At 35.9% G+C, this 12,168-nt stretch overlaps 1 protein-coding gene across 2 annotated transcripts in view; it reads left to right on the forward strand.

Annotated features, from left to right (window-relative positions):
• The first annotated feature begins 1,570 nt into the window (after positions 1–1,570).
• The window catches only part of zgc:194209 (uncharacterized protein LOC570908 homolog), a 16,553-nt gene continuing 5,955 nt past the window's right edge, over positions 1,571–12,168 (forward strand). For both annotated transcript variants that reach the window (XM_062066453.1, XM_062066451.1), the window contains exons 1-8: positions 1,571–1,709; positions 1,828–1,922; positions 2,299–2,388; positions 2,448–2,569; positions 2,641–2,742; positions 9,563–9,715; positions 9,809–9,924; positions 10,005–10,165. In XM_062066453.1, the coding sequence (XP_061922437.1) occupies positions 1,921–1,922; positions 2,299–2,388; positions 2,448–2,569; positions 2,641–2,742; positions 9,563–9,715; positions 9,809–9,924; positions 10,005–10,165 (746 nt within the window). In that variant the 5' untranslated portion in view covers positions 1,571–1,709; positions 1,828–1,920. The remainder of the gene's footprint in view (positions 1,710–1,827; positions 1,923–2,298; positions 2,389–2,447; positions 2,570–2,640; positions 2,743–9,562; positions 9,716–9,808; positions 9,925–10,004; positions 10,166–12,168) is intronic.

The raw sequence follows: 12,168 nt of genomic DNA on the forward strand, positions 1-12,168 counted from the left end.
ATTCACAAACAAGGACGGGGCGAGGGTCACCACTTTGTCAACAAATGCCTGAGCAAATTGTTGAACAGTTTAAGAAAAACCTTTCTCAACCAGCTATTGCAAGGAATTTAGAGATTTCACCATCTACGCTCCGTAATATCATCAAAGGGTTCAGAGAATCTGGAGAAATCACTGCACGTAAGCAGCTAAGCCCATGACCTTCCATCCCTCAGGCTGTACTGCATCAACAAGCGACATCAGTGTGTAAAGGATATCACCACATGGGCTCAGGAACACCTCAGAAACCCACTGTCAGTAACTACAGTTGGTCGCTACATCTGTAAGTGCAAGTTAAAACTCTCCCATGCAAGGCGAAAACCATTTATCAACAACACCCGGAAACGCCGTCGGCTTCGCTGGGCCTGAGCTCATCTAAGATGGACTGATACAAAGTGGAAAAGTGTTTTGTGGTCTGACGAGTCCACATTTCAAATTGTTTTTGGAAACTGTGGACGTCGTGTCCTCCGGACCAAAGAGGAAAAGAACCATCCGGATTGTTCTAGGCGCAAAGTGTAAAAGGCAGCATCTGTGATGGTATGGGGGTGTATTAGTGGCCAAGACATGGGTAACTTACACATCTGTGAAGGCGCCATTAATGCTGAAAGGTACATACAGGTTTTGGAGCAACATGTGTTGCCATCCAAGCAACGTTACCATGGACGCCCCTGCTTATTTCAGCAAGACAATGCCAAGCCACGTGTTACATCAACGTGGCTTCATAGTAAAAGAGTGCGGGTACTAGACTGGCCTGCCTGTAGTCCAGACCTGTCTCCCATTGAAAATGTGTGGCGCATTATGAAGCCTAAAATAGCACAAGGGAGACCCCCGGACTGTTGAACAACTTAAGCTGTACATCAAGCAAGAATGGGAAAGAATTCCACCTGAGAAGCTTCAAAAATGTGTCTCCTCAGTTCCCAAACGTTTACTGAGTGTTGTTAAAAGGAAAGGCCATGTAACACAGTGGTGAACATGCCCTTTCCCAATTACTTTGGCACGTGTTGCAGCCATGAAATTTTAAGTTAATTATTATTTGCACAAAAAAAAAAAGTTTATGAGTTTGAACATCAAATATGTTGTCTTTGTAGTGCATTCAACTGAATATGGGTTGGAAAGGATTTGCAAATCATTGTATTCCGTTTATATTTACATCTAACACAATTTCCCAACTCATATGGAAACGGGGTTTGTACAATGAAGCAATCGATCCTGTCTCAGAACCAGCCAATGAGGTGCTTTTGTTTTACATTAATGGATGTGGGTCGTGAGTTTTGAAGCCATGATTTCTGCACGGAATTTTTTTTCTACACAAACATTTATTTTGCACTGAATTTTTATACACTGAATTGTTATTTATTTAATGAAATGAATAATTTGATGTAAAAAAAAAAATCATTTACATACATTTAGTACCAAAAAAAGATTTTGTAATACATATTGTTGCTATTTTTACGTTTTTCTATTTTGTATTTTGTTGCTGTGTTTTTTGAAGCTCCGCCTCCTGACCTTAGTTTGAACCCACCTCCCCTGCCCCCGACAAACTCACACGCGCAGCGCCGTACCAGAAAGCTAGTCGTTGTAGTATGAACGCCCCGTAAAAGTCCGAGCTGGCTTCGACGTAAAAGGAAAAGTTTTGTTCTTGTTTAAATGAACGTGTGGTGGAAAGCGGCAATGTGAGTATGAAGACAATGAACATCTTCTACGACTCTTATTTGATGATTTTTCAACATTTTAACTCCATTACGCACCCCCATTTTACAATCTCTTCCACCACCAACTTTTATTTTGAAGAACCAAGACGGATGTTCCCTTTTCAACGAATGTCTTCACTTCCCTTCATTAATATTTGCTCATTCGGTTCCAGACGACCACTTAACTAACACCATGTAAGTTGAACTTTTATTTTTTAAGTTCTTTTATTTGAAAGTTGTTGTTTTATTATTAATTCCCAGACCGACATTACGTTAGTTAGCCAGACTCGTCATTATGAGTTTGGTTTAATTATTGACAAAATAGGCGCGAAGCACACAACTAAACGACGAATGTTCGGCTGGGCTTAAAATGTGTCAATGTCATTTCATAAGCTTCAAATAACATTTAATTTACCGTACCATACATCTCAATTGGGTCAATAATACAATTAAAAAAATACCAGATCTATTAGTTGTATGTGTATTTGTGTATCTTGTGTATAAGTTGGACAACAAACATGGCGGACAGACTTATCATTAATATTATTGCTGACTCATCCTGTGTTGCCAGGTGGGGTGAAAGGTGGCTGTCGGTGGCTGTGCTGGCCGTGGCCGCTGGACTTTACTTCCTGCCTTCACCCATCGACCCCAAGGCCCACGTGTACGCACACTAACCCACACCGACCTTTCAACTTTGACCTGACTCACCCTCCTTTCCAGGCTGAAAGGGCCTCCGCCGGCGCTCGACGGTCCGCTCGCTGCCAACACTCGCCTGCAGGAAGGCCGCAGACTCTTTGAGGGGAAACTCCACGGACCAGAATCTTTCACTGCCGATGAGGAGGGTGCGTTAGCGTCACCTTTGACCCCATTGTTGTTGCGACAACTTTGACAAATGTGTGTGGGTTTTTTCCAGGGAACGTCTACACGGGGACGGTGGATGGGAAGCTGTGGAGGATCGGTGCTGATGACAGCCTCACCTTCATTACCCAAATGGGCCAGAACCTACCGGAATGTGGTTTGTCTTTTTAAATTACCGTATTTTTTGGAGTATAAGTCGCTCCGGCCGAAAATGCATAATAAGGAAGGGAAAAACATAAGTCGCACTGGAGTATAAGTCGCATTTTTTGGGGGAAATTTATTTGATAAAACCCAACACCAAGAATAAACATTTGAAAGGCAATTTAAAATTAAAGCTGCAAGCAGCGTTGGTCGGGTCCGCATTTTGGCTGGTGCTAGTCGTAGGTGTCCCAATACTTTTGTCCAGTGGTAGTCCTGAGTGAGACCTACATAGAGGTTTTTGTTTCGTGTCTCTACGATATTCGTACTGGGAGTTAGAGGAAGTTGTGTCTGTGTTTTTTTCCTAGGTGCTGCGGCACAGTGGTTGTTTTCTTTGAAGGCGCGTAAAAGCACAGCAGCGGATCCATTTCACATTGTCATTATAGGGTATTGTGTGTAGAATTTTGAGGACAAAAAAGAAACAATTCCATTTCACATTGTCATTATAGGCAGCGGAGCAGCATCAGCGCAGCGTTTCTTTGAAGGCTCGTAAAATCAAAACCGTAGCACTTATCAAAACGCTTTCGTCAACTTTTAATCAGAAGGGTTCAATCTCTCTCCTGTAGTAGTTTGAAGCTGAAACGACAAACACGCTCAGAGGAGATCATGTTTGATGTTTGGTGACCGGATTAAACAAAAAATGTGTTTTGAAGGAGGGATAGCAGTCTTCCTGTTGATTTTTGCTGAAGGATGTCAATCTATGAAATGTAGGTCTAAGTGAGACCTACGTAGAGGTTTTTGTTTCATGTCTCTAAGACGTTCCTACCGGAAGTTACAAGCAGTTTTGTCTGTGTTTTCCTCTGAGAAGCAGTTTTGTCTCAGTTTTATTCAAAAATTGCGCTAGAGTGCAATTTTGAGTTTTGGAGTTTTTTGTTTTTTTTTAGATCGCAATTTCCACCAGTCCTGATGTGTGTGAGAAGTTTGGTGAGTTTTGAAGTATTTTAAAGGGGTCAAATTACAGCTGAAAGAGGCAAAAATGAGTGTTTTTAGTAATTTTTTGTCTTGAAGGGGAAATTGCCAACTTCCTGTTGGTTTTTGCCCGAGGATGTTAAATTATGAAATGTAGGTCTAAGTGAGACCTACATAGAAGTTTTTGTTTCATGTCTCTACGACATTCGTACTGGGAGTTACAGGCAGTTTTCTTCCTAGGGGGCGCTAGAGTGCAATTTTTTAAAGTTTTTTTTACTAAAGTGGTTGGGGCACGTTATTCTGTGTGTGTCAAATTTGGTGAGTTTTGAAGCATGTCAAGGGGGGCAAAGTCATTGTATTTCATTTAGGATTATTTCATATCTTCATTTAAATAAAAATATATTTGTATCTTTTTTAGATACAGTCAATAAATAATGTGAACATGTATCTTAACATGGAAATCTAAGAGAACGTGTTGTGAATGAGGACGCTTGTGGACTGGTAATTTTTTTTAATTTTTTTTTTACACATTTTCGTTTTCATTATCGTTTACTTGTGAACTTAATAGGGCTGCAACTAACAACTAATTTGATAATCGATTAATCTGTCGATTATTACTTCGATTAATCAATTCATAATCGGATAAAAGAGATAAACTACATTTCTATCCTTTCCAGTATTTTATTGAAAAAAAAAACAGCATACTGGCACCATACTTATTTTGATTATTGTTCCTCAGCTGTTTGTAAATGTTTAAGTTTATAAATAAAGGTTTATTAAAAAAGAAAAGAAAAGTAGCCTCTGCACATGCGCATAGCATAGATCCAACGAATCGATGACTAAATTAATCGCCAACTATTTTTTTAATCGATTTAATCGATTAGTTGTTGCAGCCCTAGAACTTAATCATTCAAAACGTCAAACAATAACGATGTGGGAGAAAATTAATGGCAAAATAAAGCGAGTGTGTTACAGTAAGGAAGAGTAAGAAGAAGTAAGAGTAAGGTCAAAAAACGGTGTGGCTCGATTCCACCATACCTGACTGCCATTACCCATGATACATTGTGTCCAAACATTATTACCACACAGATCCTTCCGCCATACATATTCTTCACTGTATTAAAGCAGTATAAAATAGTGCGTTATCAAATTATTCACAAAAATGTAATAATTACAAATAAAGCCTTCTAATTACTTTAAGCAATATACATTGTCATATTATGCAAATTAAGTAAATAGTCCCATTTTGACTGAATAAACCTAAAGCACCTTCCGTATAATGTAAATGAACTTTAACAGCATTTAGGCTCCCACAGATGTATTTATATGTTTTATGAAAAATATGGACCAGGAGAAAAATACAGTAAATGTAATTTTTATTTTTATTTTTCTAAATGTAACCTTTCTCTGTTTATAATCTCCTCAGCGATCAAGGAAGAAGGGAAAATAATGTCAACACTACTATGGAAAACGATCAACGTAAACGAAATTCTAAAATCACAATAATCACTTAACAATAACCTCTTAAAATGAAGGTGCAAAAGTAAGAAACGCTTATTAAAGTGTGACAAAATAGTGCAAAGTGTAAACATAGAAACCTGAGAAGAACTATTTTCTGAATGTTTAGTGCTGGTCTGTTTAACATTAATTTGGTCTCCTGTTCTTATTTAAGTATGGAAATAATTTTTTGTTATACAATCATTATTATTTAAATATTATTGAACCAATATATTATTGCAAAGTAGCACATTAGTTATATATTGTTATTGTTATTTTGTTTTCTCTTTGTAAGTTTTTTTATACTGATGATTATTTATATTATTTATGACTTAAGAAAAATATGGACCAGGAGAAAAATAAATTAAATGTTAAAATTATTATTATTTTTAAATTAATTTATATATATATTTTTTAATGTAACCTTCTTCTGTTTATAATCTCCTCAGTGATTAAGGCAGAAAGAAAAGGAATGTCAACACTACAATGGAAAACAATCAATGTAAACAAAATTCTAAAATCACGATAAGCAGTTAACATTAACCTCTTAAAATGAAGGTGCAAAAGTAAGAAATGCTTATTAAAGTGTGACACAATAGTGCAAAGTCAGTGTTTCCCATAAACTGCCAAGATACCTGTGGCGGTGGGGGCGTGGCTATGGGCGTGGTCACCATGGCATCATTGAGTAATTTGCATAATTTACTACAATGATATGATTTTCTCTAAAAAGGTTCAAAAAATGTATACTTACTAATTAATGATAACAGTTTTGTTTTAAAAGTCCATCCATCCATCCATTTTACAATATAATTACAACACTTAATGTACATATTTATATACAGATTTGAACAATAAGTTATTCACTGAAATATATTTATTAATTGTGGTTCTTACAAAAAATATATCTTTTAAAATATAAAAGCTATAATGTCTCTTAAAGCTCTGCCCCTTTAATTAGTGCATACTAAATAATTTAACTTTAGCCTACTACTACAACCATATTATTTACCAGCAACATAAAGTGAAACAGAGGCAGAGGTGTCCTGCCACAGTCAGTAACAAATAAACAGAAAACAGTAGTGGTCAAATACAAATAAGGCAACAAGAGAAGTATCCTACACTTCTCTTTTGTAAAGTAAATCTGAACAGCCTATATGGGCATCTACATCAACTATATGATTTGCCTGAGAAGCTGGACAGGACCAAAAAAAAAAAAAAAAAATTTTAATTTTAATTTTTAATTTTTTTTATTTGTGGCGGACGTAATTCTTTCGTGGCGGGCCGCCACAAATAAATGAATGTGTGGGAAACACTGAAAGTGTAAACATAGAAACCTGAGAAGAAATATATTCTGAATGTTTAGCGCCGGGAAGTTACGTGGTCTGTGTAACATTAATTTGGTCTCCTATTCTTATTTAAGTATGGAAATATTTTTTTGTTATGCAATCATTATTATTTAAATATTATTAAACCAGATTATTATTATGAAGTAGCGCATTGGTTATATTTTGTTATTTGTCATTTTGTTTTCTCTTTATACGTTTTTTTATATTGATGATTATTTATATTTGTTATGACCTATGAAAAATAAGGACTGGGAGAAAAATACATTAAATGTACTTAAAACATTTTTTTAAATGTAACCTTCCTCTGTTTATAATCCCCTCAGTGATCAAGGCAGAAAGAAAAAGAATGCCAACACTACAATGGAAAACAATCAATGTAAACAACATTCTAAAATAACGATAAGCAGTTAACAATAACCTCTTAAAATGAAGGTGCAAAAGTAAGAAATGCTTATTAAAGTGTGACACAATAGTGCAAAGTGTAAACATAGAAACCTGAGAAGAACTATTTTCAGAATATTTAGTGCAGAGAAGTCACATGGTCTGTGTAACATTAATTTGGTCTCCTATTCTTATTTAAGTATGGAAATATTTTTTTGTTATGCAGTCATTATTATTGAAATATTATTGAACCAGATTATTATTATGAAGTAGCACATTGGTTATATTTTCGTACTTATTTTATTCATTCAGTCCTGCATTTTAGTTCCTACCTGTTGTTTCCGTACATCTGAATAGGGAACTTAGGAGGATTTAAAAGAAAAGATGAGCGCGGCGAAGGACTGCGGTCCGTTTGGAAAAATAAAAAACTGCCATATGGTCGAGGTGACTTTCTTTTTTGTTTTATTGACAATTTATTCGCTCTTTGTTTACTTTCTCTTCACAATCAGTGGAGAGAATCAACAGAAAAATGGCACAAGCAAACATGATAGATGATACTGTTACGTGTCTCTCACATTGCTCACTGACCACTTCCTGTTTTGTTAAGTTACCAGACTGCGTTGTTCATGCAGCCAACTATTCTTCATTCTTTACAGTTACTTCCGACCCAAAACAAAAAAAATATATGTATGGAATGTTTTATTGAACACATTTTTTAATGATATCCATTGTGTCTATCACGATATATATTGATATCATTTTATCGGCCCAGCCCTAAGTAGATTTATGCTAGCATGCATCATATATGTATTACATGGATGCTAGCATGTCTTGTATACGTAGGTTAAGTGTAAGTAAACAAGAATAAGTATAAGTATGTAAAGACTAAGTGTAAGTACACAAAGACTGAATGTAAGTACACAAAAACTAAGTGTAAGTCAGCCAGTCAATTATATTTATATAGCGCTTTTCTCTAGTGACTCAAAGCGCTTTATATAGTGAAACCCAATATCTAAGTTACATTTAAACCAGTGTGGGTGGCACTGGGAGCAGGTGGGTAAAGTGTCTTGCCCAAGGACACAACAGTAGTGACTAGGATGGCGGAAGCGGGAATCCAACCTGGAACCCTCAAGTTGCTGGCACGGCCACTCTACCAACCGAGCTATGCCGCCCAGTACACACAAATTAAGTGTAAGTACACAAAGATGAAGCATAAGTACCCAAAAACAAAGTATAAGTATGCAAAGACTAAATGTGACTACACACTTATGTGTAAGTACACTAAGACAGTGTAAGTACACTAAGACAGAGTGTAAGTACTGTACGTACGGAAAAAGTGTAAGTACGTACGGACGAAGTGTAAGTACGTACGGACGAAGTGTAAGTACGTACGGACGAAGTGTAAGTACACACAAACTAAGAGTAAGTACAAAAATACAGTTTAAGTACACAAAGACAGAGTGTAAGTACTTACGGACGAAGTGTAGATACGTACGGACGAAGTGTAAGTACGTAAGGACTAAGTGTAAGTACACACAAACTAAGAGTAAGTACAAAAATACAGTGTAAGTACACAAACACAGAGTGTAAGTACGTATGGACGAAGTGTAAGTACGTACGGACGAAGTGTAAGTACGTACGGACGAAGTGTAAGTACGTACGGACGAAGTGTAAGTACGTATGGACGAAGTGTAAATAGGTACAGACAAAGTGTAGGTACGTACGGACGAAGTGTAAGTACGTAAGGACTAAGTGTAGGTACGTACGGACGAAGTGTAAGTATGTAAGGACTAAGTGTAAGTACACACAAACTAAGAGTAAGTACAAAAATACAGTGTAAGTACACAAAGACAGAGTGTAAGTACGTACGGACAAAGTGTAAGTACGTACGGACGAAGTGTAAGTACGTACGGACGAAGTGTAAGTACGTATGGACGAAGTGTAAATAGGTACAGACAAAGTGTAAGTACGTACGGATGAAGTGTAAGTACGTAAGGACTAAGTGTAAGTCCACACAAACTAAGAGTAAGTACAAAAATACAGTGTAAGTACACAAAGACAGAGTGTAAGTACGTATGGACGAAGTGTAAATACGTACTGACAAAGTGTAGGTACGTACGGACGAAGTGTAAGTACGTAAGGACTAAGTGTAAGTACACACAAAATAAGAGTAAATACAAAGACTAAGTATAAGCACAAAAATACAGTGTCAGTACACAAAGACAAAGTATAAGTACACAAACACAGTTAGTAAGTACACAAAGACAGAGTGTATGTACGTAAGGACTAAGTGTAAGTACACACAACCTAAGTGTAAGTACACAAAGACTAAGTATAAGTACAAAAATACAGTGTCAGTACACAAAGACAAAGTATAAGTACACAAACACAGTGAGTAAGTACACAAAGACAGAGTGTATGTACGTAAGGACTAAGTGTAAGTACACACAACCTAAGTAAGTACACAAAGACTAAGTATAAGTACAAAAATACAGTGTCAGTACACAAAGACAAAGTATAAGTACACAAACACAGTGAGTAAGTACACAAAGACAGAGTGTATGTACGTAAGGACTAAGTGTAAGTACACACAAACTAAGTGTAAGTACACACAAACTAAGTGTAAGTTAATATGTGTGCTATCAGGGAGCAGCATGGCCTACGAGCCGGTGTGTGGTCGTCCTCACGGCGTGCGTTTGGATCGCCATGGTAACCTCATTGTGGCCGACTCCTACTTGGGACTGCACAGCGTCGACCCGCACACCGGAGAGAAGACGGTGTTGGTGTCCAACTCAGAGGGTGGGTGTCACTTTTTTTTTTTTTATCTCAGTAAAAAAAGTTGTCAAATATCCTGGAAATGTTGGTGAAAAAGAGGGTTTTGTTTGTTTTTAGGCGCTGCTGGCGTGCCTTTCGCCTTCCTAAACGGCCTGGACGTCTCCTCCCAGACGGGGATGGTTTATTTCACCGACTCTTCCAGTCGCTGGGGGAGGAGACATGTCAAGCTGGAGGTGACCTTTCTTCCTTAATGGCATCAGAAACAAGGAAGTGCTGCCCCCTGGTGGCTCACAATGTCATGTATTCTTCCCAGGTGATCGAGCTGAACAACCTCGGCCGTCTTCTCTCCTACGATCCTCACACTAGAGAAGTGACCGTCCTGCTGGATTCTCTCTACATGCCCAACGGCATCGCGCTCTCGCCCGACGAGAACTTCCTGCTCCTGGCCGAGACCAGCATCGGCCGCATCCTGCGGTAACACACACACATTCTTGTATTTCTTACCTTCTTGAAACCTGTGAAAAATGCCTACCTCTCTAGGACCACCTTTTGTAGATATATAAAGATTTGTATTAACAACATTAATAATATATACATACTATGCAAATATAAAAAAGTTTTTTTTTTTTAAATTTATTGTTTGTAATTGTTTTTTGATATTCATTATTTACTTCAAGTTATTACAGTATGTCTCTATATACATTTTTATTATTTTTTAATTAATTTTGGTCATTGGGGGCAAATTTAAATTTCTTACACACACTTGTTATTGCATATGTTGACCAGAGGGGGAGCACTTTTAAAAGCGACACACAGTCAATGTAAAAATCCCTCTTTTTTGGGACCACCCTCATTTTGATAGATGTCACCAGCAGGGGTGCAAATGAGACATTGTCTATTAGATGCAATGTTATTGGGACCATGATTTATGTCATCACTTGTTCACACCTCCTCATATGGAAGATACTTTTCCTTCTTCATGTCTCAAGAAGGGGAGAAATACAAGAACACACACATGCACACACACACGCATTTTTGTATTTGTTACCTTCTTGAGACCATAGAAAAATGCCTACCTCTTTAGGACCACCCTTTCTAGATATATAAAGATTTGTATTTACAACATTAATAATAAATACATACTATGCAAATATAAAAAAGCTTATTGCGAAAAATGAGTTGGAATTTCACAAGAAAAAGTTCACAATTTCACAAGAAAAACTTAGAATTTTGGCAGTATTATAATAAAAATCGTAATTTTACTCATTGCAAGTTAAAATTTTACAAGAAAAACTGAACATTTGTGCAATATTATAATAAAAGTTGGAATTTAACTCAATAACAGTCGCATTTTACAAGAAAAGCTTAAAATTTTGGCAATTTTATGAAAAGAGTCGCAATTTTACTTGCCAAAAGTCACAATTTAATAAGAAAAACTTAAAAAATGTTCGCAATATTATAATAATCGGAATATTACTCTGCAAAATTATGAAAAAAGTCATAATTTTACTCCAAAAATGTCACCATTTTACAAAAACAAAAAAATTGGCAATATTGTGATAAGTCAAACTTTTACATGACAAATGTCACCATTTTGCATTAAAAAGTAATAATTTTACATAAAATAGTAATAATTTTACGAGAAAATATTGCAATATTACAGAAACAGAAAGAATATGAGAAATTATTCCCAATTTTAAAAGAAAAAAGTCGACACATTGTGAGAAAAAGACTGCTTTTAGTTAAAAAAAAAAAAAGTTTTTGTAATTGTTTTTTAATCTTCATTATTTACTTCGTTATTACTGTATGTCTCTATATACATATATATATTAGGGCTGCAACAACTAATCGATTAAATCGATTAAAATCGATTATAAAAATAGTTGCCGATTAATTTAGTCATCGATTCGTTGGATCTATGCTATGCGCATGCGCAGAGGCTTTAAAAAAAAAAAAAAAAAAAAATATTTTTTATTTTTTTTTATTTTTAATAAATAAACCTTTATTTATAAACTGCAACATGTACAAACAGCTGAGAAACAATAATCAAAATAAGTATGGTGCCAGTATGCTGTTTTTTTCAATAAAATACTGGAAAGGATAGAAATGTAGTTTGTCTCTTTTATCCGATTATTAATCGAAGTAATAATCGACAGATTAATCGATTATAAAATTAATCGTTAGTTGCAGCCCTAATATATATATATATATATATATATATATATATATATATATATATATATATATATATATATATTTATTTATTTTTTTTTTAAATTAATTTTGGCCAAAGGGGGAGCATTTCAATTTCTTACACACACTTGTTATTTCATATGTTGACCAGAGGGGGAGCACTTTTAAAAGCGACACACAGTCAATTTGAAAAATCCCTCCTTTTTGGAACCACCCTCATTTTGATAGATGTCACAAGCAGGGGTGCTAATGAGACATTGTCTATTAGATGCAATGTTATTGGG

Source organism: Entelurus aequoreus, linkage group LG12 (assembly GCF_033978785.1).
Source record: "Entelurus aequoreus isolate RoL-2023_Sb linkage group LG12, RoL_Eaeq_v1.1, whole genome shotgun sequence".
In the NCBI taxonomy this organism is placed as follows: domain Eukaryota; kingdom Metazoa; phylum Chordata; class Actinopteri; order Syngnathiformes; family Syngnathidae; genus Entelurus; species Entelurus aequoreus.